Consider the following 27,500-nt stretch of genomic DNA (forward strand, 5'->3'; position numbering starts at 1 on the left):
GTAAAGTTTTGACTTTTTCAACACATTTCAACATACAGCTATTTGATCTTCATTTCAACAATATTGACAGATAAAGGTGATATAATATAACAAATATCATGAAACATTTACATTTTGTAGCCCATTGTATAATTTAAATATACATAAATGCAAATTTCGCATGTGGAAAAAGTAAGTACACCCCTACATTTATCACTTCAAATACCTAAAAATAGAATCAGGTGCACCAGCTCAGGTGCAAATGATAAGAACATCGTTAGAGAGGATCTTGGAGGAACCTGTCTTATTTAAAACTCAGACATTTAGTTTGGTTTGCTTCTTTTTTTTTTTTTTTGTATACAAGATCGAGGCTCGTGAAAGAGCGAACATTAATCACACAGAAAGACAAACAGACACACAAAACAAATAACATCGGGAGCGGTAGACAAGATGGGGAGAGAGGGGGAAGGACACAAACACAACATTTGAGAGCAGGGACCGAGAGACATGGAGACATCGAGAGAACTGTGGGAGGGAGAGGGCTTTGGGGGGGAGGCATGGGAAGGGGGGGGGGGGGTGGGAGAGGTATAAAACATATGGACACTGCCAAGACTTCCAGGAAAGAAGTTGGAATTTCAAACAAGGTGGATCTGGGGTGAATTAGTGGGGGTAAAAAAGTTGTTGTTGAAGTGTGTGGCATCACCATGCCGATATCAAAAGAGCTCTCTGAGGCCTTCAGAAAGAATGTTATAGATGTCTACGAGTCTAGGAAGGGATTTAAAAAGATCTCCAAACAATTTGAAATCAAACTTTCGACTGTCCGGAAGATCATCTACAAGTGGAGAAGATTCCAAACAACTGCCAACTTGTTCAGGCCAGGCCGCCCCAGCAAGTTCAGCCCGAGAGCAGACCGCAAGATGCTGAAAGAAGTCTCTAAGAACCCCAGAATGTCATCACGGGACCTACAGGTAGCTCTTGCCACTGTTGATGTCAAAGTGCACGAGTCGACCATTAGAAAGAGGCTGCACAAATTTCATCTGCATGGGAGGTGTGCCAGGAGGAAACCTTTGCTGTCCAGAAAGAACATCAGGGCAAGACTAAAGTTTGCCAATGAACACCGAGGCAAATACCAGCACTTCTGGAACAATGTGCTCTGGACAGATGAGTCAAAGGTGGAGCTATTTGGCCACAGTACCAGAAGACATGTTTGGCGAAAACCAAAGACAGCATTTGACCACAAGAACCTGATACCAACTGTAAAGCATGGTGGTGGAAATATTATTTGGGGCAGCTTTGCTGCATCAGGGCCTGGGCAGCTCACCGTCATAGAATCCACTATGAATTCTTCATTGTACCAGAGGGTGCTTGAGGATAATGTGAGGCCATCTGTCGGAAAGTTGAAGCTCAACCGAAAGTGGACCTTGCAGCATGACAATGACCCTAAACATACCAGTAAATCCACCAAGGAATGGCTGAAAAGACAGAAATGGAGGGTTCTGGAATGGCCAAGTCAAAGCCCGGATCTAAATCCCATCGAGATGTTGTGGGGGGAATTGAATCGAGCTGTGCATGCAATTGTGCATGCTGTGCAACAATTTTTTGTTGAATAAATTATTGCAAAGGCAATTTCTCATTGTTTTTTGTTCACTTACATCACCTTTATCTATAGATACTGTTTAAATGAAGATCAAATATTGATATGTCCACATATGTTACAAAGATTTTAAAAACATTTCATGGGGTGTACTTACTTTTGCCACATGCGAAATTTGCATTTGTGTTTATTTAAATTATACAATGGACTACAAAATGTAAATGTTTCATGATATTTGTTGTATTATATCACCTTTATCTATCAATATTGTTGAAATGAAGATCAGATAGCTGTATGTTGAAATATGTTGAAAAAGTCAAAACTTTACATGGGGTGTACTTACTTTTTCACGTGACTGTATATATTTGTACATTTTATTCATTTGAGTTGTCCATATTCTCATAATAACGGTCTGTTGAAGATTTGATGACAAGCGCAGAAAGAATACATTATCCTCCCCTGTCATCAAAAAGATGTTTTTTTCGTAATCAAACTTTAAGACAAGTACGGATACATTCGAAGTACACCGCATCCATGCCAACTAAATAAATAACATCCTTCAGCGCAGCGCCCGGCGATGCCGCAGTGCAGCACATGGAGACGGCATTGGGAGGAAGCGGTGTGGTGTACAATAATTGATTGATTAATTGTGTAATTAAAATAAATAAATAATAATCGTAAAATAATTAATTTCTTAATCAATTGGCTAATAGCATACCTAAACCACCACTGCTTCATCCGACTCTGTAGCTTTATAAAAATAATGAATCCAAAAAATTAAATAAACAACTGATAAATCAATAAATCAAAAATATCATTTAAAGCCACCTCACTTGGTCAATATCGTGTCTGAATACCAGCTTTCTTGCTCAAAAGGTGCCTGAGATATTACCCAGATGAGAAAGAAAATAAATAAGTGATTAATACCAAAAATAAATAAATAATAACCATAAAATAATTAAATGATTAATCCACTGGCTAATAGAACACCTAAACCGCATCATCCAAATCTGTCACTTAAATTTTTTTTTTAGTTGTCATTGATCAAATAATTAAATAATTAATCGATTAATTGATTAATCAATAAATCAAAAATATTATTTACAGACAAATAATTTGGTCATTGTCATGTCAAAATATCAGCTTCCTAGCTCAAAAGGTGCCTGAGATATTGCCCAGTTTAGAAAGAAAATAAATAAGTACTTAATTATTCGATAATAATTAAGTAATTAAACAATTAATTTTAAAACGTGGATCTGAAAGCATGTGCTCTGAACTTTTTTTGAAAGCATGTGATTAATCAAAAAACAAAAAATACTTTTTTTGCGAAAGCATGTGCTCTCACTATTGTGCCCAATTTTCAGCTTCCTCGCTCAAAGGATAAACAAACAAGCAAGAAGACAAACAACCGGAGTGAAAACTGAGTTCTCCCTTTCAGCGCGCGTCATCGCCGGGCAAATATGACGTCATGCAGTGCGTGGAGATGGAATAGGAAAGGAACGGTGTACAATTATCAAAAAAAAGTTCCCGGGGACACTGTGAACACTTTTGATCATTACCCCTTTTACCATTCTGCCGAGAAAACAGTTTATAGGGAGGGGGTCTATAGGAGTTTATAGGGAGGGGGTCTATAGGAGTTTATAGGGAGGGGGTTTATAGGGAGGGGGTTTATAGGGAGTTTATAGGGAGGGGGTTCATAGGGAGAGGGTCTATAGGAGTTTATAGGGAGGGGGTTTATAGGGAGGGGGTTTATAGGGAGGAGGTTTATAGGGAGGGGGTCTATAGGAGTTTATAAGGGAGGGGGTTTATAGGGAGGAGGGTTATAGGGAGAGGGTTTATAGGGAGGGGGTTTATAGGGAGGGGGTTTATAGGGAGGGGGTTTATAGGGAGGGGGTTTATAGGGAGGGGTTTATAGGGAGGGGTTTATAGGGAGGGGGTTTATAGGGAGGGGGTTTATAGGGAGTTTATAGGGGGGGGGGGTCTATAGGAGTTTATAGGGAGGGGGTTTATAGGGAAGGGGGTCTATAGGGAGGGGGTGTATCGGGTGTTTATAGGGAGGGGGTCTATAGGAGTTTATAGGGAGGGGGTCTATAGGAGTTTATAGGGAGGGGGTCTATAGGAGTTTATAGGGAGGGGGTTTATAGGGAGGGAGTTCATTGGGAGTTCATAGGGAGGGGGTTTATTGGGAGTTTATAGGGAGGAGGTTTATTGGGAGTTTATAGGGAGGGGGTTTATTGGTAGTTTATAGGGAGGGGGTTTATTGGGAGTTTATAGGGAAGGGGGTTTTTAGGGAGGGGGTTTATAGGGAGGGGGTTTATAGGGAGGGTTTTTTTAGGAGTTTATGGGGAGAGGTTTCTATCGGAGTTTATAGGGAGGGATTTTATAGGGAGGGGTTTTATTGGGAGTTTATAGGGAGGGGGTTTATTGGGAGTTAATAGGGAGGGGGTTATTGGGAGTTTATAGGGAGGGGGTTTATAGGGAGGAGGTTTATTGGGAGTATATAGGGAGGGTGTTTATAGGGAGGGGGTTTATAGGGAGTTTATAGGGAGGGGTTTTACAGGGAGGGGATTTATTGGGAGTTTATAGGGAGGGGGTTTATTGGGAGTTTATAGGGAGGGGTTTTATAGGGAGGGGGTTTATTGGGAGTTTATAGGGAGGGGTTTTATAGGGAGGGGGTTTATTGGGAGTTTATAGGGAGGGGGGTTTTTTTTTTTGGTTTTTTTTTGGTATACTGAATCGAGGCTCGTGAAAGAGCTAACATTTATTTCACAAACAAATCAACCAGACAAACAAAATATTCAAAAAGAGGGAGCGGAAGACAAGATGGGGAGAGAAGGGGAAGCACACAACCACAACATTTGAGAGCAGGGAGAAGTGTGGGAGGGAGAGGGCTTGGGGGCAGGAGGCGTGGGAAGGGGGGGGGGTGGGGGAAGTATAAAACACAAGGGGACCGAAATTAGCGGGGGTAGAAAAGATCAAGGTTTTGGATGGGGGAGGATAAGAGATGGTGGTGAACAGCTGTTTTAAAGACCTGGAGGGTGGAGTGGGATTGAAGAGAGTGAGGGAGTTTGTTCCAGAGGCGGGAGAAATGAGGAATGAAGGAGTGAAGGTGAGCAGAAAGTCTTGATTTTGGCAGTTTAAACATAAGAGGGTTGCAGGCAGATCTTGTGCGACCTGTAGGAATATTTGGGGGACAGAGCCCAGAGAGGGCTGGGGGGGCAAGGCCAGAGAGGAGTCGGTAGAAGACGGAAAGACCACCAACCTGCCTGCGGTGAGTGAGTGAAAGGCCCTTGGAGTTAGCTTCATCGCGGGAGATTCCAATGATTCTGAAATTGTTTGATCTGATCGTTTATTGGGAGTTTATAGGGAAGGGGTTTATAGGGAGGGGGTTTATTGGGAGTTTATAGGGAGGAGGTTTATTGGGAGTTTATAGGGAGGGGGTTTATTGGTAGTTTATAGGGAGGGGGTTTATTGGGAGTTTATAGGGAAGGGGGTTTTTAGGGAGGGGGTTTATAGGGAGGGGGTTTATAGGGAGGGGTTTTTTAGGAGTTTATGGGGAGAGGTTTCTATCGGAGTTTATAGGGAGGGATTTTATAGGGAGGGGTTTTATTGGGAGTTTATAGGGAGGGGGTTTATTGGGAGTTAATAGGGAGGGGGTTATTGGGAGTTTATAGGGAGGGGGTTTATAGGGAGGAGGTTTATTGGGAGTATATAGGGAGGGTGTTTATAGGGAGGGGGTTTATAGGGAGTTTATAGGGAGGGGTTTTACAGGGAGGGGATTTATTGGGAGTTTATAGGGAGGGGGTTTATTGGGAGTTTATAGGGAGGGGTTTTATAGGGAGGGGGTTTATTGGGAGTTTATAGGGAGGGGTTTTATAGGGAGGGGGTTTATTGGGAGTTTATAGGGAGGGGGGTTTTTTTTTTTGGTTTTTTTTTGGTATACTGAATCGAGGCTCGTGAAAGAGCTAACATTTATTTCACAAACAAATCAACCAGACAAACAAAATATTCAAAAAGAGGGAGCGGAAGACAAGATGGGGAGAGAAGGGGAAGCACACAACCACAACATTTGAGAGCAGGGAGAAGTGTGGGAGGGAGAGGGCTTGGGGGCAGGAGGCGTGGGAAGGGGGGGGGGGGGGTGGGGGAAGTATAAAACACAAGGGGACCGAAATTAGCGGGGGTAGAAAAGATCAAGGTTTTGGATGGGGGAGGATAAGAGATGGTGGTGAACAGCTGTTTTAAAGACCTGGAGGGTGGAGTGGGATTGAAGAGAGTGAGGGAGTTTGTTCCAGAGGCGGGAGAAATGAGGAATGAAGGAGTGAAGGTGAGCAGAAAGTCTTGATTGTGGCAGTTTAAACATAAGAGGGTTGCAGGCAGATCTTGTGCGACCTGTAGGAATATTTGGGGGACAGAGCCCAGAGAGGGCTGGGGGGGCAAGGCCAGAGAGGAGTCGGTAGAAGACGGAAAGACCACCAACCTGCCTGCGGTGAGTGAGTGAAAGGCCCTTGGAGTTAGCTTCATCGCGGGAGATTCCAATGATTCTGAAATTGTTTGATCTGATCGTTTATTGGGAGTTTATAGGGAAGGGGTTTATAGGGAGGGGGTTTATTGGGAGTTTATAGGGAGGGGGTCCTCCATGTAATCCGCTTTCCCTCTAGCAACCACATTCCTGGAATTTGTCTCCAAGGTGAAAAAAAAACTCAGTCTGGTGCTTATTGCACTGCGACCTGGCTAATAAGGGCTCTTTATAGTTACAATCACTTTGTCCTCCACAAAGTATAAATTATCAGGGTGCCTTAATACTTGCATCGACTGTAATTGTACTTACTGGAGGTATGTGGCGAAGATGAAGCATACCAGCAATTCATCATTCCATTGTATATTGTTTGTTTACTTCAAATGTACCATTTCACTAAAACCTAAGTCATTCACAGAAGAACCAGGATATTGCAGGAATGCGATGCATGATAAAATGTCATCGTGGTTCTGTGTCGTGCGATGCTGATCGGCGAACACTCTGTGGTCTCACCTTTCCTCCATCGGCCTTGTACTCCACTTGGTTAATATCAAGCAGCCGGGTCAAACCGAAGTCTGTGATGGCCACATGCTCAGGATTTTTGACGAGCACATTGCGAGCAGCCAAGTCCCGATGCACGAGCCGCCTCTCTTCCAGGTACGACATACCCTGTGGCAATATGCAGGCCTGATTACCCAACATCCACATGCAGTGTTCAGGAGGGAGTGTTACAACACGATTTTGTAATGTCATGCGCACCTTCGCTATTTGTACGGCCCAGTTGAGCAGTAGCTGTGATCCAATGCGGTGCTGGTGCAGACGAGTATAGTTGAGCAAGCAGCCCAGTGGCATTAGCTGTGTAATTAGCTGTAGGCTTGGTATGAGGCAAACGCCCAGCAACCGCACGAGGTAAGGATGCTCAACACTCGCCATCACTAACGCCTCCTTTGGGTGGGAGTGGAGGAGGATAGGGAGTACCTGGAGTCGAGTGGTGGAACAACACTCGTGCACAATATCAATGCAGATACAACAGCAGTCACCTTTTGATACATCTCGTCTCCTACATCTCCCGCCGTTTCTTCCCATTTCCACCCTTCCAACCCAGACGCCGCAATCCCATAAATAATGTAAACATTGAAACAACACACGATACAGTTCCACTGATTAACCGAGGCAATATTGATACAGAGTGCGGATCCTAGTAGCCTACAGAACCAACTTCCACATCCTCCTCAATCTCATTCTTCCATCCAGGTCTTCAAGACAGCTGTTCACCACCATCTCAGATCGTCCCCAATCCAAAACCATGATCTTTCCTACCCTCGCTAACCCCCATCACCACTCCACCCCAAATCCCTCTTCCTTTCATATTTTCAGTTTCCCTCCTGAGAGTTCCCTTCTGTATCCATATTTTCCACCATATGCATCCTCTCCTGCCCCCCAATCCTCCTCACATCCATCGTTTGTCCGCCCCCCTCTATCTTGGCCTTCAGCTTTGCTGTCTGTAGTCCTCCCTCTCTGCTGTTCCTTTTGTCCCGCTACATCCTGATCCATTCAGCGTATTCATACTCGCTCTTCCATGAGCCTCGACTATGTTTGCAAAAAAATAAATAATTACAAGCAATGCTTTCTCCCCTCACCATACATAAGGAAGTATCACCATACGTTAATGGTGTAATTCTCTCATTTAGGAAATTTTCTAGCTGAGATAATAATAGACCCTTAGCTTTTAGGGTTTCATGACAAAGTCATACTGGTTGAGCGTTTACATCCTGACACTGTACCACTACAATTAAATATTGTATTTTCATCCTGAGGAATGATATTTCCTTCTTTTTTTTTGTCATTTTAAAGAAAACTTCACATACATCGAGAACTTCGTTGTTGGCCTTGGGTGACGCTTCCTCTTTGAGCACCTTGATAGCCACAGGAATCTTGATAGTTTCTCCTTCTGGTGTCCATGTGCCCTGAAATTCACACCACGTGTCACATGCAGAAATCAAACCCTCAAATGGTATTAACTCAGCGTTGCGTTATTGATCCAAAAAACAAAACCCCCAAAGTATACTTACCATGGCACAACAAGATTGCAAAAAATGGTCGCCATTAATTCGATGGCATGTTATCGTCCAATCACCCCCTGTAACTAGTCATGGTGGAGTACATTTGGAACTATAACGGCATGAGGTGTTCATGAGAAGTGGTGAAGGTTTCTAAAGCAAGAGTTTAATAAACCTGGATAAGTCAAAACTTTATTTATTTCATTTTTATACAAGGTCTAAGGCTCATAATGGAGCTGCCACTCACACACACAAATGGACATACTGACGAGGCAAACACTCAACACAGCATTGAGATTGGGCGAAGTGGCATCACTTCCCAGGGCACTCTGGGTACCAGTGACGTCACAACAATGGTGCCATCTTTACCTCCGCCACTAAAGGTGGATGGAGGTTATGTTTTCACCCGTGTTTGTCTGTTTGTTTGTGAACAAAATATCGCAAAAGGTTGTGGACGGATTCGGACGAAATTTGGCAGAGATGTAGCGTATGTGACAAGGACGAAATGATTAGATTTTGGTGAAGATCCGGATTCGGATCCGGCTACTAGAATTTTAAAGTGATTCTTCACCATTGGGAGATCGGGACAAAAACGATACAAAGCAGGATATCTCAAAAAGTTGTGGACGGATTTGGACAAAACCTGGTGGGCATGTTGGGTGTCTGAGAAGGACAAATAGATTCGATTTTGGTGAAGATCAGAATATGGATTAGGATATGAAAATTATTTAATTTTTAAAGTAATTCTTCACCATTGAGTGATATGGCCAACCAGGCGGAGGTATGCTCTCCACTGAGTGCCGTTCTAGTTCTCACTGTATTTCCTTGGGAGGGATTTACTCCTCCCAATGGATGCCAACCTATGGTGGTTTCTCCATCCTTTTAAATGCTGAACATTAAGCAAGGAAGCAGCATGTACCATTAAAAAAAAACAAGCGTTACGCCTAGGTCCCCCGTCGGGGAAGTGATGTGAGTTGACAAAGCGGAGGACGCAGAAAACATGCTATGATATGATATTTCGCTCACAAGGTTCAGACATACATGGAGGCGGCCATCTTGGATTTTGACGTGGCAACCCAATTTTCAATAGGGTTCTTCCTTATGCCTAGATACACCCACACCTCAGATTAGAAGTTGGTACTTCGCTTATTTTTCAAGATATTTTGCTCACAAGGGTCAGACATAGATATGGTGGCGGCCATCTTGGATTTTGACGTGGCGACCCAATTTTCAATAGCCTTCTTCCTAGTGCCTAGATACACCCACACACCAGATTAGAAGTTGGTACGTCGCTTATTTTTCAAGATATTCAGCTCACAAGTTTCAGACATACATGGCGGCGGTCATCTTGGATTTTGACGTGGCGACCCAATTTTCAATAGCGTTCTTCCTTGTGCCTAGATACACCCACACACCAGATTAGAAGTTGGTACTTGGCTTATTTTTCAAGATATTCCGCTCACAAGGTTCGGACATACATGGCATCAGACATACATGGCGGCGGCCATCTTGAATTTTGACGTGGGTTGCACCCACACACCAAATTCGAATGCGGTCCTTCGCTTACGCACGCACGTACGCACACACACACGCACGCACGCCCGCACGCACGCACGGACACACGGACGGAGGGGAAAACCATAGTCCCCCTTTCGCTCCGCGGTGCGACGGGGGACAAAAATCAGGATTTGAACCCCCGACCCTCCCAGACTCAGAACGGACGCTCTAACCATTACACCATCAAGTCTGGTCTGAAGTGGAAAATAAATTTCAGAAGTGTAGAAATATTTGGTATTGAACCCAAACCAGTGAAGGCAATACAACAAAGCTTTCCCTACTCCACTACCAAGCCGATAAAAGTGGTGACCATTATAATCCAATTAATTAATTCAAGCAGATGTAGCACCAGTCCATCATCGATTGGGTGTAGCCAGTGATTCAGTGCCCCTCATGGATCAAAGCAGAAATTGAATAACTTGGCAAGGATAGAAACACACAATGAGATACTCTTTTTGTACAGTCCAGTGGAATATTCAACATCCTCCAGCGAATGCCAGCATGTGGGATTAACATGTCCAAACTGCGCGTGATACGGTTCCCCGCTTGCGAAGCACCAGGAAGACAGTTGATAGTTGGTAAAGAAGAGAAATCATAAAAAGACAGGTCAAAGACAGGTATGCTAGCTTTAAGGTATCTTATCAGCCTACTAATGTAATCACCATCATGAATTATGGTCAGGGATCCTCAACAGAGATGATCACATTTAATTCATTCATTAAGAATAATACCAACAGTGACTTTCAACAGTGAAGGCATAAAAACCAAAAATTAGAAAACATCTTTAAAAATAAATAAATAATAATAATAATAAAAAGGATGGCCTGGACAGACACACTGAAACTCAAAGATAAATAAATAAAGAAACACGGAAGCCATTTTAAAAAAAACAGGGTGGCTTGCACTTGACATGCTGCGGCGGGGCTAATCAGGGCTATGTATAATCACTCTGACTTTGCACTTTCACATTTTGACCCAATTTTTAATTATTTTCTCCATATTTTCATAATAAAGGTTTGTTAAAATTTTTATGATAAAAGCTAAAATGGTAAAAAAAAAAAGTTATGGCCTGGACAGATGGACAGACACACACAGATAGAAGCGATTGCAAAACCCTGTCGCTAAATGCGTGGGGGGTCGGGCTAACAAGATGAAAAGTCATGATTGGTGATGTGCTCACAGCCACATCATCATGCTGAGTGATTGACCTACGAGGAAAGCCGAAGGTGACATCTCCCGGTTTTCTCAAACTCGTGGCCAGGGCCTCAGACTGTCGAAACCTTGGCCAGACTCGTTAATTTCCCACTCGGATCAAAAGACGAAGACGCCAGACAGTCTGCACACTTGCTCAGGCGATTCACTCCGCGTTCCTCAAGCATGGTTTTCTCACTGTACCAGCCACATTAGGTCTATAATTTATATGGACGATTGAAAACTATATCTTACAATTAACCTTACGATCCCTATTAATTAATACATTTTAGCAGGGTTTTTGACTTGAGTTAGTGATTGAACTTGAGTCAGACTAATTTTTTTGACTTGTGGCTTGACTGGATTTGCGGGAAAATGACTTGGGACTTGACTTGACAAGTTTGTCAAGTCCAAGTTTGACGACCAACAATTTGATGCTCAAATTAGGGGGATTTCTGCCAATACTCATGCTTATCCAAATTATTTGGCGTAAACCAGCAGGAAAGAAAGCCAAACAAAAGTTGGTAAATCCATCGTGATCCAGTTGGTCATTCAATTAACGAGCAAACATCAACGTAGAATTGAAATGGGATTTTTGTTTTATTAAATGCGCAATTGCAGCTTCTTTGCGCATGCGCCTCGGAAACATCCACAGCACTTCCTGTTCGCTAGCATGTGGAGCAACCGTCTCCATTCCTTGACAACAATGGCGGGTTAAACACTTGTATATAAGCGGGTGCCAGTGATTTGATGCGGAGGTGATGCACCGTTTTATAGCCAAGATAAACATGGATTTCTGGATTTAACGCGTAAAGTCTACTTCGGAGCAGCTCTGGACCAGATGTGGGCCTCCGGCCTTGATATGAACAGGGATTACACTGGCTTACACTTAAAGATTGGCATGCATTATCGTACCGTGCACACTTTATATGCAATGATATGCAATCATGGCTTCCACGGCTGGAACACCGAGGATAGTCACACTTGCTTTTCACAATTATGAATGGTCAACAAAAAGAAAAATTGCCTTCTGCAAAATATGTGGAATGAGAGTTCATGATGGCCCTGCTGCTACTTCCAATTTTGTGCGACATCTCAAATCCTACCCTGAAAAGTGGATGTAATTTTTGTTATCAATTGTTATCGTTAACGTTAGACTACCGCAGTCCAGGTTAGGTCTGCGACGCTTGCCTGCGCTTGCGCACAACTCCAAGGTGCTGTGGCAGCTTATTTAAGACTTTTGCTCCACCGGTCGGGAAAGATCAAAACGATGGTCCATAAAAAAACTAAAACTAGATCTAAAAATTATGCGTCGAAGCCGGAAGATTTTTGTTGCAGACGGAAATGCATTTACTCATTTTCGCCGATATCAAAATGATGGCATTCCATAACAAAATGTTGTGACATTCCATAAAAAATTCATGGTGTTGAGTTAGAAAATATGACTTGTGATTTGACTCGATGTGACAGCAAATGACACGTGACCTGACGAGAAAAATTGACTTGTGGACAAATCTGTATTTTAGCTAAACTAGAATATAAGACCCGTCGTTTCACTGACGGAAATACCAATGATGGCTAATCCATGGGAGAAGAAAAAAAAGGATTCCTGGGAGATCCTGCTCTCCATGCAGGGATAACCAACTTCACGTGTTGGCATTTACAGTTTTGACAGACAGGTAGACAGACAGACAGACAGACAGACACGGCTCCTTTTATAATATAGATTGCTCCATGTTTGTATGGAATATGGCTGCTGCATTCAATGAAACAGTTGTGCAGGCCAAAACTAAATGTTTCTTTGTCCGTTAAATCATCAAAGGTCAATCTTCTTCGTTCGTATGCATCACTAGGTGGCGGGGTATCATCATTGGCTGGCGGCATGGCTGTGTCGCTGATGCAGTACCCTCTACTGGTTAGGGCAGGAATTTGGAATTTCGCCATGTGGACGGCGATAGCTCACCGACACTTTGTGAAGGGACACCATGGGATCTTTAACGCTACCGCCGAAAGTTGGCAGACGAGACACCCATTTAACGTCCATCCAAGGGATGGCACACACTGATAAATCATCCTGCCTGTGAAACACTGGAATGACATTTATTTAGCTAGGCTGGGATTCAAACACAGGCTGGACACCTTAGAGGCGAGTGTGCGTACCTCTAGGCCATGCCGTCTGCCCATCAGAGGTCAATAGTGTGACCACTAAAAGGCCACACAGTCATATTCATTCAAGTACCAGAGATTGGTAAGAAGGCATGGAAAAGAGAAAGACATCATTGAACTTGCCCTCCGGCATACACCTGTTCGCCGATTTGTAAGATTATGATAATCATACTAGAGCAGACCTAAAACAAGAAAACATTGGTCATTACAAAGAATATTGTGCAATATATCACACTGAAACTACAGACGCTTCAGCAGATCCTTGTTAATTGAATGTGATCAACATACAGCAAACATCACCTTAAAAACTGTCCCGAATGCACCAGATCCCAGAAGTTTCCCTTTCTTGATCTCTGTCTCCTTGATTATGTGCAGCTGGGCCTGGTTTGGTGCAGCACCACTGGGTGTGAGGGGTTGTGTGAGCTGTAACAATGAGAAAGGAAATTCTAATCATGCTTTAAAGAGCTAACAATAATGCTGTGTCATCATAAAATGGATCGCACGAGTTGAAGATGAGATTTCAGAGCAATGCAACGAATGATAGGGCAGGGCAAACATGTTCCCCTTACCTCAGCATAATGAGTTATTTTACGTAAAATCTGCTGCATATCATTTTATTTATTTGGGAATTTTTAGAAATCCCATTTACTAAAACCTTCCCATCGACTTTCTCAACAATCCTCTCGAAGAAATTCTGTCACTCAAGCTTTGGCTCTCACTATCTGCCATGATCTTTCCTGGGTAAACCACATTTCCAAGCTGGCCTCCAAAGCCAGTCGCCGACTGGGCATCCTCCGTCGTGCGAAGTCCTTCCTTGGCACACCTGATCTCCTCACCACATACAAAGCTTTCATCCACAGCTCAATGGAATACTGTTCCCCCTCTGGGCCGGTGCTCCTGCCTCACACCTAGCTCGTCTTCACGCTGTTGAAACCAAAGCTTTCAGAATCATTGGAATCTGCCATGATGAAGATAACTCCGAGGGCCTTTCACTCTCTCACTCCAAGCAGGTACGTGGTCTTTCTATCTTCTACCGACTCCTCTCCAGCCTAGCTCCCCCAGCTCTCTCTGTGCTCTGTCCCTGAAATATTCCTGCAGGTCACACAATATCTGCCAGCAACCCTCTTCTGGTGAAACTGTCAAAATCAAGAATCCCTGCTCACCTTCACTCTCTCATTACTCTGGAACATCGCCTCTGGAACAAACTCCAACACTCTTCAATCCCACTCATCTCTCCAGGTCTTCAAAACAGCTGTTCACCACCATCTCTTATCTTATCTTCTCCCATCCAAAACCTTGATCTCTTCTACCCCCACTAATATACCCCAAATCCACCTCTTTCATTCTCCAACTTCTTTCCTGTAATTCCTAGTAGTGTTCATTTGCTTTATACCGTGTACCACCCCACCCTTCCGCCCAGCTCTCTCCGACCTCCTGATGTCCCTGTTCTCTACTGTTGTTGTGCTTGTGTGCTTGCCTCTCTCTCCCCCTCTTGTCTCCCACTCCCTTCATTGTATGTTGTATGTGTCTGTGCATGTTTTCATGTTTAATGTGTTAGCTCTTACACGAGCCTTGATTATGTATACAAAAAACAACAACAATCTAATACCTGAATTTGACCCTATATACTAATACTTGTGAGATCCTAAATCCATTTTGAAGAGTAGATGCACTGAAAGAACACACAATGCTGAATGATCTGCATTTTCAGCACTTGGTGTTTGCCGACAACTTACAAGTTGCTGGCTACCTTCCTCGGAGAGAAGATTCATGGGTGACAAGAAACAGCCACTGGTACATAGTCCGCTTGTCTACTCTTGGAACTCAACAAACACACAACTCTCCAAGCAGATATGTGAAGGATATCTAAAAACCCCGTCTCACATGGACAGACAAAAAGTTGTGGCAAGTACAACAAAAATGGAAATTCATCAGTGCAGACTCTTTTCTGAAAGGGCCTGCATTATCCCGTGAAGTTGGAATGGCCGGGAAGAGCTATAGCTAGTTGTAAAAGATCGGCGCATAGTGAGAAGAGAAAACAACATCGACAAGGTAACACTGCAGTCATACATGTCTATGCACCCACAAGACGCACAACAATGAATGTTAGAGGCTATCGCCGCAAGCAGAAGAGCCAAATAAATCCGCAAATCGAGCAAACGATCTGTAATTGGGTGCTGACAATATGATGGAGTAAATTTTGAAAAAAATTCAAACAAGCTTTTTTATTTTTGGAATCTCATTCGAGGCTCGTGTAGGAGCTAGCATATAGAACATATAATAAAGTGAGCAGGAAACAAGAGAGGGAGAGAGAGAGGGAAGCACAACAACAGTAGGGAACAGGGACATTGGGAGATCTGTGCAAGGGAGAGGGCTGGGGGTGGGGTACATGGTATACAACAAATAAACACTACTAGGATTATCAGGAAAGAACCCAGGGAATTTGAAGGAGATGGATTTGGGGTGGATTAACGGGGGTAGAAAAGATCAAGGTTTTGGATGGGGGAAGATAAGAGATGGTGGTGAACAGCTGTTTTAAAGACCTGGAGGGTGGAGTGGGATTGAAGAGAGTGAGGAAGTTTGTTCCAGAGGTGGGAGAAAAGAGGAATGAAAGAGTGAAGGTGAGCAGAGAGTCTTGATTTTGGCAGTTTAACCATAAGAGGGTTGCAGGCAGATCTTGTGCGACCTGCAGAAATATTTGGGGGACAGAGCACAGAGAGAGCTAGGGGGGGCAAGGCCGGAGAGGAGTCGGAGAAGACAGAAGGACCACCAATTATGGTTATACTTATGACTTATTCAAATCATACAATGAAAAACTAGAACGACACTCGATAGAGCGCGTATCTCTACCACGCTGAACAGTTTATGTTTTGTATCCACTGATAGGCCAGATCTGTATCGGTACCTTAGTCAAATCTAATCGGCTTGTCCTTACCACCTACCCAATCATCCAGCAAGTTTTGCCACAACACATCCTCAACGTTTTGACATATTGTGCTATATATCGTTTTTGGCCCAATCGCCTGATGGTAACCAATCACTTGGGAGATTTTAAAAAGCTCTCATATCCGCATCTTCACCCGGAGCTAATCAATTCGTCCTTGTCATACACCGAACCTGTCCACAAAGACCCGTCCGAATCCATCCATTACATTTTGAGATATCCCACTCACAAACAAATAGACCCACAAACAAACAGGCCTGAATACATAACTTCCGTCCACTTCCGGTGCAGAGGTAGCTAAGCCAAGGACGACATACCTCCCGTTCCACATATTTGCGCAGCGTATTCTTGCGCTGTATATTCTTTTGTCGTCTGTAGGCGAGTCCACCAATAAGGAGCAGGAAGACGGCAAGAAGTAGCCCCATCACGGCAGCCACGGCAATCACAACTCTGTTACTGTAACAATAATAAACACACAAGTTGTTCATATATGAAATGGACTTCCGAACATAAAATAAATTGGTAACAGACAGGTCGTGGCTCGGCCTGGAACTCTCACCGGACAAAGAAAACCTGCTCACGGTAAGTTCATCTACTACTTATGATATTCCAATCAAGGTATGACGAACCAGACAATGGCCGGAAGGATACTCACTTCTGGATTTCAACGTAACCATTGCACTCCTTCAGTGTAGGCCCAATGCAGCTGCATAACAGAAGCGGGAAAAGTTAGAATATCTCAACTAACTCACTTACTGCAGAGTTTTTGAATCAAATCAAATCAAGTCAAGTTAACTTTTGCTGTAGCTTCCACCCAAAATCCGGCATTATTCACTTATCCGGCTGAGAAATTAAGTCGCAGAACAAAGATGGCGAGATGTTGGCGAGTGTACACCTCACCCCTGGGTGCAGTTGACATGACACAGGCGACAAACGTTGTCCGCATCAGGGTATTTGTAAATCAGGTTCTCGTGTTCGCCGGTCAGGCCACTCGGACATTCCGCAAGGCAGTGAGACCCGTCGCGGTAGTGAAAGCACTGCGTGCAGTTGTGTGGACCCTGAAGGAAACAGGAAAATTAGACATTTGGACATAATATATCAGTGCAGAACAATGAAAGTTTTCAACCAATTGAACTTCCTTGTTACCCTGCGCTCGCGAAGCGAAAAGCGGGGGTAAGCATTCATTTGCGTACGTGTGTGTGTCGTGTGCCGGGTGCCGTACGTGTCTGCATTTAACACAATTATTTTCTCGGCAACTTTTGGTCCGATTGACATGAAAGTTTCACGATAGGAGGGCCTCCTCCTGTATAATATTTTAATGATTATTATGACGGCATAGGTCACGTGGTACAGGCGCCATCTTGGAAAACCTTCGCACCTCTATATCTCTGAAACCAATCCATGGAAAAAATTGAGACCTGGCTCATTGTCAACTACTCCCCATGGGGAATAAGATATGTTCATGATGATGTCTTTGTTATGACGTCATAATTCGACAAATACAACACTTATCCATTCGATCATTTTTTTTTTTTTAAATCAGCAACTGTTGGTCTGATGGACACGAAATTTTCACCATAGGAGCGCCTCATCCTTTAGAATATTTTAATGATAATCATGATGTCATAGGTCATGTGGTACAGGCGCCATCTTGGAAAAACCGAAAAAAGTTGCACCTCTATATCTCCAAAACCGCTGCATGGAAAGAATTGAAACATGGCTCATTGTAAATAACTCCATTTTGGGAATAGGTGTTGTTAACGATGACGTCATTGGTGCCATAATTATGACGTCATAATTCGACAAGGACAACGCTTAGTCTGATCAGTTTGAAATGTATCGAGCGTGATCTATGCAACAATTATATTAGAGAATATAAATTTATGATGTCATCGCTCACGTGGTCTGGCAGCCATATTGGATCAAAGAAAAAAAATGTTCAAAAACAGAAGAGTTGGCTCGCAACAAGTTGCCTGCGCAGGGTAAGTGTTCTATGAATACCATCTAGTTCATAAAGGTGATTGCCCAGGAATTGTTGATCAAGATGACAATGCGTATCCCCACCAGGCCAATAGTGTGAGTTATTCCATGAAGACCATTGGTGTGGTCACTATGTGGTTGTCACTATGTGGTTTCAACTCTCCCAAGACAAGTTTATAAGAGCCACGTTTCATCATAAAATTGTACGGGGATGTTAGATGATCCGCAACATGCAATACGGGGAAGAATGGCACAGAATCCCACAGGACATAACCAGACAACTCATTTAGAACATGCGGAGACAACCTAGGGTTTGGGTATGTGCTGATGGTCTGGCAGGATGGTACGGAGGTGGCACACTCGTCTATGAGCGGTCTAGTTTGGGTTTCCATTTCTGGCCAAGACTACAAACTGTGCTGAATAAAAACGAGTCATCCTGGTGAAGGTAGATGTCGATCTGCGTCCGTGGACAGGTACAACAATGGATTAAATCAACCGAACAATGATCCAGGTATGCTAACCACAATGGGAAGCAAGGATAAGCTGATATTTCAGCTGTTAACCCTTTGTGGAAGTAAAAGGGGGTTTAACCATTTGCTCTTTTGCTCTGACAAAGGGTTAATGCCCAAAACATCAGCTTCCTCGCGCTTCCCACAGCGGTTAACATAACAGGATCATCGTCCTGTTGATTGAATCCATAACAAACTGTGCGCAATTGGTTTTTCACAGTCAAAGTGTTCCATGTGCGTGTGTACACCATTCGTCAGATGTTAAACTAGGGTTACATCAGTGTGTACACCATTCGTCAGATGTTAAACCGGGTGTTCCATCTGTATTCTTTGATGGACGTTAAACATACAATTGTGTCGTTCATGGAATTAAAGGAGTTATTGTTGGAATTAATTCCAATATCGTCCCATCTCTGGAAAGTCAAAGCAAACCACCTTGTGTAATTGTCATTTTGAGCTGCTTTGGCATCGCTATACATACAAGGAGGGAGGGAAGGAGAGGGAGGGGAGAAAGGATGAGGGAGAGTGAGGATGAGGGAGAAAGAGGGAGAGCGGGAGAGAGAAGGGAACATAATGCCAGAGGTTGCAGCACAATAAAGAAATACCTGCTTTGGGGGGTTTTTTTTTGGGGGGGGGGGGGGAGTATTGATGTATTTTGTCATGCTTTGATGATTTTTGCATTATTTTCACCTTTACATGAATACATCTTCCCATAGTAGAATATACTTTTTCAAACTATCTCGTTCTAACTAATGATTAAAGTTGTACGGGTATATGTGACTCTTACCGCACCATGGCAGGTTAAGTTGTCCGTCACAGGTAGACATTCCGGGTCGCATGGCAGACACAAATGTGCGTCAATGAATTCTGGAGTTAAACTGCACGGAAAACCAACATGGATGTTAATTCTGTTCATGGAATCAACCACAACCTGGGATAATAAATATCTCAGAAACCTTCAGCATCAAACAAAATTATTATCTGCATTCCTCACGTCTGAACCAAAATGAGGTGGAACATCAGCCTGGCCCGTCACCAAAGGCATGGGAGAGGGTGTTGTAATTGGTGGGTATTTGTGTGTGCGTGTGTGTGTATGTATGTGTGTTAGTGTGTGTATTTGTGTGTATTTATGTGTATTTGTGTATGTTTGTATTTGTGTGTGTATTTATGTGTATGTGTATTTATGTGTATGTGTGTGTATGTGTGTGTGTATTTGTGTGTGTATTTGTGTGTGTATTTGTGTGTGTATTTGTGTGCATGTGTGTGTATTTGTGTGTATAGTTGTGTGTAGTTGTGTGTATGTGTGTGTATTTGTGTGTGCATGTGTGTGTGTATTTGTGTGTGCATGTGTGTGTGTATTTGTGTGTATGTGTGTGTATTTGTGTATGTGTATGTGTGTGTATGTGTGTGTATTTGTGTGTATTTGTGTGTGTATGTGTGTGTATTTGTGTGTATTTGTGTGTATGTGTGTGTATGTGTGTATGTGTGTGTATGTGTGTGTATGTGTGTGTGTGCGTATGTGTATGTGTGTGTGTGTGTGCGTATGTGTGTGTGTGTGTGTGTGTGTGTGTGTGTGTGTGTGTGTGTGTGTGTGTGTGTTAGTTGTATTTAATTGTAAAATCGTCAACCCACTTTGCCCCCCAGGACTGGAAGGTATTGAATCAGATCTAAGCACATGATTCTCAAACATTGTATGTTATTTCAAAAATATGTTGAATATATTAAAAAATCAGAAATTATAAAGAGGTTGATCAAGTGACACACCTATTGTACAGATTGCAACTCTCAACACAAGTTCGCTCACGCTTGTAATGGCGACATTGGAAGCACTGGGATGGGCCGGGCCCCCAACAACTATCATCCAAACACTGTGGATGGCACAATGGCGAACCTACGGACCTGGAGACTGACAATTTGTTTCGTCATTGTAGGAATGTCCCCTTTGTCCATCAATGCAAAATACAGTAATAAATACATAGTGATGGAGATAAAGCACCTGCCCGGATTTATGAGTGTGTGTGTGTGTGTGTGTGTGTGTGTGTGTGATACAGAAGATTTATGATACAGAAGTACATATAAATATGCAAGTTTTATATTCATTCCCAAAATGATCCTCAATTACTCATTACTCCTTCGATACCACAACTACCACGAGCACTGTACAGACTTATGGTAAACAATATGGCAATCATCATCGTCTAAAGATAGGTAACCATACGATCGAGTTCAAAATATTTTCGGAATGAGGCGATGAATAATAATAGTCCAAATATAAAGTAATTTTATTGTTTAATATACAGGGAATTTCAAAAGTCCAGAATAACAAGAAATATTTTTCATTTATTTTCTTCTCCTTTCCGACGATTCTTTTGAGGTGGATAGGACATCTTGGACCCAGATAGTCCGCATTTAAAGCCACTTGACTTTTGGGGGGGGGGGGGGAGGGGGGTACTTAAAAAAAAAAGTTATTTATTTGTTTTCTCCAACTGAATCAGTGGTTTATTCGACAGGACCATGCACTATTGAAGATCTGAATAATCAAATCAGAAACGAATGTGCTGAAATTGATGTGCCAATGTTAAGAAACCTTCAAAGAAACCTCCATGCAAGAATTGATGTGGACGCATGTTACTGTCTCACAATTTGAGCAATTATAAAAATAAAATTGTAAAATAAATATCCCTATATAATATCCTAAATCTTACTATAATTCACAAAATGTCCGTCCCTCTATCTGTCTGTCCGTCCGTCCGTTCGAAGGTACCGCAAAACGGCTGAACCGATCGCAACGATATTTTGGGTGGGTATTCCTGGGACCCCTGGAGTAAAATATGGTATATTGTTCTTCCAATTTCAGCTTTGGCCTCCAGCATTTTCAGGTTTGGACCCCCGAATAACGTTATTTCCCCGGGTGCCGCACAAACGGCTGCACCGATCGCTGCACGGCTGCACCGATCGGACTCGGTTACCTCGAACGAAGACCTTTTATAAGGAAATGGGTTGAATCCCTGCTTGAGAGAATGCCAACCCCCTCCCCGCCATCAAAATTTGAAAATTTTGAAAGAAAAATTAGAATTTTTTTGTGGATTTTAAAAAGTTCTTATTTAAATAATTGCTCCATAGTTCCTCAGCCTTTGCAGCTGTGTGAAAGGTAATATTAAATGATCTCCGACCCCGTTCCTTATTGGGTGGAGGGAATTGTTTTAGGCCCCACAAATAAAATTAAAAATATATACATTTTGATTTCTTCAAAATGCTAACGGGATTCGAGCAGCACCAGGCCAAGTACCTCTGCTAGTACATGTAGAAACGTAAGACGTGTTGACTTTTTTGGACCATTGTGAGTATTTCACTCCGAGAATATTTTGAATGCCTCAAAGAGGCCTGATTTACTTTCATCATTCCATATCAAAGTTCACAGAAAATTATTTACCTTTAGTGCAGTTGATATTGGGAGGTTCAATATAAAGTTTGCCATCTGATTGTAAGATCGTTGCCCAGTTGATCGTGTTGTAGAAGCAAAGGTGCTTGTTGTGCCTGATCATGACTCCTCCGGCATCGATCTCCTTCAGAGATTGAAGGTTCAGGGATTCAACATTCTTCAGGAATACCAAAATCAGGGCATATTCTTTGCTGCAAAATGAAAGCAAGAGTGGGAAGTGGTGATTTATAAAAGCATTCACAAGGTGGATGGAATGTTTTAAATTTTCAATGTATAATATGATTGTACGAAATATAAAGCTAATTCAAATTTTGCAAAAATCGTGACATCAATCACAAACAACAACGATACAATTTGCCGATAACCTGTCCAATCCATATTCAAAACAACTTTTTGTGAAACTAAAGATTCTACAATGTCAAACTAAACTTTATGGTTAACAAGTTGTGATGAATAACTTACTAGGTTAACTCTCTCCCTTCAATGATCTCAAGGTTTTCGAGAGCACTTAAATCTTTGAGGTCGTTGTGCCAACTCTCAATGTGTAGATAACCTGGAGGAGGACAAAGTCACAGTCAACATGAAGAAAAGTTAGTATGTGTGTGAGTGTGTGAGAGTGAGTGTGAGTGTGAGTGTGAGTGTGAGTGTGAGAGTGAGTGTGAGAGAGTGTGAGTGAGAGTGAGTGTGAGTGTGAGTGTGAGTGTGTGTGTGAGTGTGAGAGAGTGAGTGTGAGTATGAGTGTGAGTGTGAGTGTGAGTATGAGTGTGAGTGTGAGTATGAGTATGAGTGTGAGTGTGAGTGAGAGTGAGAGTGAGTGAGTGTGAGTGTGAGTGAGAGTGAGAGTGAGAGAGACAGAGTGTGTGAGAGAAAGTGAGTGTGAGAGAATAAGAGTGAGAGAGTGAGAGAATGAGTGAGTGTGACAGTGTGGGTGAGAGAGTGAGTGAGCAAGTATGAGAGAGAAAGAGTGAGTGAGCATGAGAGAGAAAGAGTGAGTGAGCATGAGAGAGAAAGAGTGTGAGAGAGAAGGAGTGAGTGTGAGAGAGAGAGTGCGAGAGAGAGAGATAGTGAGTGCAAGAGAGAAGGAGTGAGTGCAAGAGAGAAAGAGTGAGTGCGAGAGAGAAAGAGTGAGTGTGAGAGAGAAGGAGTGAATGCGAGAGAGAAAGAGTGAGTGCGAGAGAGAAAGAGTTAGTGTGAGAGAAAAAAAGTGAGTGCGAGAGAGAAGGAGTGAGTGCAAAAGAAAAGGAGTGAGTGTGAGAGAGAAAGAGTGAGTGTGAGAGAGAAAGAGTGAGTGCGAGAGAGAAGGAGTGAGTGCGAGAGAGAAGGAGTGAGTGCGAGAGAGAAGGAGTGAGTGCGAGAGAGAAGGAGTGAGTGCAAGAGAAAAGGAGTGAGTGCGAGAGAGAAGGAGTGAGTGCGATAGAGAAGGAGTGAGTGCGAGATAGAGAGAGTGAGTGTGAGAGAGAGAGAGAGAGAGAGAGAGAGAGAGAGAGAGAGAGAGAGAGAGAGTGCGTGCGAGAGAGAAAGAGTGAGTGTGAGAGAGAAGGCGTGAGTGCGAGAAAGAAAGAGTGAGTGCGAGAGAGAAGGAATGGGTGTGAGAGAGAATGAGTGAGTGTGAGAGAGATGGAGTGAGTGCGAGAGAGATGGAGTGAGTGCGAGAGAGAAAGCGTGAGTGCGAGAGAGAAGGAGTGAGTGTGAGAGAGAAGGAGTGAGTGCAAGAGAGAAAGTGAGTGTGACAGAGAAAGAGTGAGAACGTGAGTGCGACAGAGAAAGAGTGAGTGTGTGTTTAATTTGTGGGCCACAGATGAAACATCACCTGTGGCTTCGTGTGCTGTTTCCCATTTGGATCATAGGTTGTACAGCGATAGTGATATACCGTACTTATTGGTTGGATGTGCGTTTTTTTCAATAATGATCATCTTAACCACATTAACCTAATGTCGAGTATTTATGTTCACACTTGTCCTTACCATTGTCTGTGTTGTAATGAATCTACCATTCAGCCTTTTTATAATAAAGAAAGATGCGGGAGCCCCATAGATGGTCTCAGTAAGCTCATCAGGATAATGGAATCATGTTAATGTTTAAGGTTGAAGGACTGGCTTTCTTGATGATTAATTCCAAACCAAAAATTGCTAGTTATTCGCACATCAGGCAGTAATTGCTGTAACGAGACCAGATCTGGTGTCTTGCTATACACAGCCGAGGGCTCAATTTCCTAAAATCCAAATAAATAAAATGATATGCAGCAGACTTTGCTTAAAATAACTCATAACGCCGAAGTAAAGTGAACACGTTTGCCCTGCCCTATCATACGTCGCATTGCTCTGAAATTTCATGTGCAACTCGTGCGATCCATTTCATCTTTGGAATGTCCCAAGGAAATGGGCAGAAAGGAAAGAGTCTGCCGGACTACCCAGGACTTTTAGAAGCGATTGGCAGGATAGTACCCAGCACACAGATTGGTGTAAAATGCAAGCCCCCACACACCATCTGTAATGTCATTTCAAAAGTAAAGGACAGCGTATCCTCCGGTGATAAATCCGGAGTAGTTTACCATTCGTCACTCAGAGACTGTGACCAATTCTACATTGGTGAAACTGCAAATAATTCGAAAGAAAGGCGAGATGAAGATGATACAGCAGTTGGGCTGGGAAAGGTGACAGTCAGCCATAGCACAGCAATGTCTGCGATCAGCCCGCAAATTTGACATGGATGAGACTTGCAGACACGACATCAATTAAATGACACAGATTGATACTGCTGGCATTGCACACCAAGAGCTGAGAGGGCAGAATAACTGGGGAGACAGTGGACATATGTCGACAAAATATGCACATCTCATACAAATGGCAAAAACTCGATGGTATAAGTAGCTGGGCTGGGCAAGGAGAGAAAAAAAACAAAAAAACACAAACAACAATATACCATCACCAACACCACACCCACACATACATATATATATATATATATATATACACAACAACAACAACAACAGGCATTTTAAGGCCATTTTCCGTGCTAGAGTGGGGTTAGCCTTGCGGTCCCCATGACAATCTTCTCCATCTTGCCCTATTTTCTGCATCTCTCCTTGTTAACGCCCTTGCCCGCATTTCTTCTTCCACCATCTTTAGCCAAGTCTTTCTCGGTCTTCCACGTCCTCTACTTCCTTCTACGTTCATTTCCATCACTCTTCTCAACCAGTCAATTTCATCCTTCCTCAACACATGACCAAACCATCTCAACCTAATGCTATTCACAGCATCCATCACAGGCTCTATTCCCATCATCTTTCGCAATTCATCATTTGTCTTCCTCTCTCTCAACGATACTCCGCACATCCAACGAACCATTCGCATTTCCACCCTTTCCAGCCTTCGTTGCTGCTCTAGGTTCATTACCCATGTCTCGCCCCCATAAATCATAACACTTATCACACATGCAGTATACACCTTTCCCTTCAGCTTCAACGATACTACCCTCCTCGTCAGCACGCCACTCTGTTCCCGAAACTTCTTCCATGCACATCTCACTCTAGCAACCGTTGTTGAGTCTGATCCACCTTCTCCATTCAGCATGTCTCCTAGGTAACAAAATGTTTTCACACCTTCCAGCTTCACGCCGTCTCCAAGATGTAACTCAACATTTCCTCCATCTGCAGCTCCCTCTGTGCACACCTTACACTTGAATGTAGCTGCCACACTGGTTAATGACCCTCTCAAACCACTACATTTTTGATGAACCCACTCAGCGCACATTGTACATTGATTGGAGTTCACTCCGACACCCTTCCTGCACACAGCACACGGCCACTTCCCAGTTCTTTCCACCTCACCACATGCTTTACCACTTGCCATCACCTTCGTATATATATACATGGGGCTGCAAAAGTAGGTATACAGTAAGGATTATACCAGTATTACCAGTATTATAATAGTGGTGCTAGGATTCATTTAATACTAGAATTCATTTAATTGTTTATACTAGAAAACGTTAATACGAGAATTGATATGTTTATTATTGATATGTTATTATTGATATGCTTGTATAATCAATAAAATACGTTTTGTGTGCACGTTTTGTTTTTCATTACTGTATACCTACTTTGCAGCCCCCTGTATATAAAGTTTCGGTTAGAAAAAACGGGAAAATAATGTAAATTGCACAGTTATATTGTAAAAAAGGACCTTCTTCAGGGAACAAGTAATGGGTTAACAACTTACAGCTGTTCTGCAGCAATGTAAGTAAATTAAGCCTTGAAGTTGATGCAAACAATTCCTGCAGGTGTCCCAACCTCTGCTGATTACTTGATTAAAAACCCCCTGTCTGTATAAAAGCAGTATTGGAACAGACTGTTATTACACCCTCTGAAGCATTATTTGGACAATATTGCACTGCAGGAAGTAGTATATTGGAAACTGGAGGAAACTCTGACAGGAACAGGTCTGGCAGACCCAAAGCCACAACAGAATCAGAAGACAAGTTTCTGAGAGTCAACAGCTTGCGTGATAGGTGGCTCACAGGACAACAGCTTCAAGCACAGCTTAACACTGGTCGAGGTAAGCAAGTCTCAGTTTCAACTGTGAAGAGAAGACTTCGAGCTGCAGGTTTGACAGGTCGAGTGGCAGTCGGAAAGCCATTGCTAAGATGGCAAAATAAGAAAAAGAGGCTTGCCTGGGCCATGAAGCACCGCCCGTTTATGACTGAAGACTGGAAGAAGGTCTTAGGGACCGATGAATCAAAATTTGAAATCTTTGCTTCATCACACAGGATTTTTGTACGCCGTCGAGTAGGGGAAAGGATGGTTCCTCAGTGTGTGACACCAACTGTGAAACATGGAGGAGGAAGCGTGATGGTCTGGGGCTCTTTTGCTGGATCCAGAGTCGGCGACTTGCACAGTTTGACTGGCACCCTGAACCAAAAGGGCTACCACAGCATTTTGCAGCGCCATGCAATACCCTCTGGTATACGCCTAGTTGGTCAGGGGTTCATCGTACAGCAAGATAATGACCCTAAACACACCTCCAGGCTATGTCAAAACTACCTTCGAGGAAAAGAAGAAGACAGAAGGCTTCAAATCATGGAATGGTCAGCACAGTCTCCAGACTTAAACCCCATCGAGCTGGTTTGGAATGAACTGGACAGCCTGGTGAAAGCAAATCAACCGACAAGTGCAACACATTTGTGGGAACTTCTGCAACAGTGTTGGGAAGAACTTCTCAAACAATATTTGATTTCCATTGTAGAAAGAATGCCAAGAGTGTGTTCGGCGGTTATATCTGCAAAAGGTAGCAAATTTGCTGAGTCAAAAATTTAAATTAGATTTTGTTAAACAAAATGATTCTATGATTTCTTTTTTTTATCTCGAATTGTTTATTTGTTCTGTGCTTAATTTCAGAGTACATTGAAACATTAAACTGCGTAGATTTCAATAAAAACTGGAAAAATTGAGGTGTTCTAAAACTTTTGACCGGTAGTGTATATGTACATATATATACACACACACACACACACACACACACACACACACACACACACACACACACACACACACACACACACACACAC

General features: G+C 42.9%; 2 protein-coding genes across 6 annotated transcripts in view; both read right to left on the bottom strand.

Annotated features, from left to right (window-relative positions):
* LOC144893031 (uncharacterized) overlaps positions 1-27,500 on the bottom strand; it is a 264,881-nt gene that overhangs the window by 146,306 nt on the left and 91,075 nt on the right. The gene's annotated exons all lie outside the window — the stretch shown is intronic.
* The window catches only part of LOC137431828 (receptor tyrosine-protein kinase erbB-4), a 199,243-nt gene that overhangs the window by 34,244 nt on the left and 137,499 nt on the right, over positions 1-27,500 (bottom strand). For 3 of the 5 annotated variants that reach the window (XM_078782538.1, XM_078782537.1, XM_078782539.1), the window contains exons 11-21: positions 22,401-22,491; positions 21,930-22,129; positions 20,261-20,402; positions 19,284-19,374; positions 16,908-17,065; positions 16,663-16,713; positions 16,325-16,463; positions 13,364-13,486; positions 7,958-8,056; positions 6,849-7,034; positions 6,603-6,758 (exon numbers count right to left, since the gene is read on the bottom strand). In XM_078782538.1, the coding sequence (XP_078638664.1) occupies positions 6,603-6,758; positions 6,849-7,034; positions 7,958-8,056; positions 13,364-13,486; positions 16,325-16,463; positions 16,663-16,713; positions 16,908-17,065; positions 19,284-19,374; positions 20,261-20,402; positions 21,930-22,129; positions 22,401-22,491 (1,436 nt within the window). Of the gene's footprint in view, positions 1-6,602; positions 6,759-6,848; positions 7,035-7,957; positions 8,057-13,363; positions 13,487-16,324; positions 16,464-16,662; positions 16,714-16,907; positions 17,066-19,283; positions 19,375-20,260; positions 20,403-21,929; positions 22,130-22,400; positions 22,492-25,539; positions 25,600-27,500 lie in introns of all 5 variants that reach the window. The other 2 variants (XM_078782536.1, XM_078782535.1) reach the window with 1 other exon arrangement.

The sequence above is a fragment of the Myxine glutinosa genome, chromosome 7 (genome assembly GCF_964187855.1).
Source record: "Myxine glutinosa chromosome 7, kmMyxGlut1.1, whole genome shotgun sequence".
Taxonomy (NCBI): Eukaryota; Metazoa; Chordata; class Myxini; order Myxiniformes; family Myxinidae; genus Myxine; species Myxine glutinosa.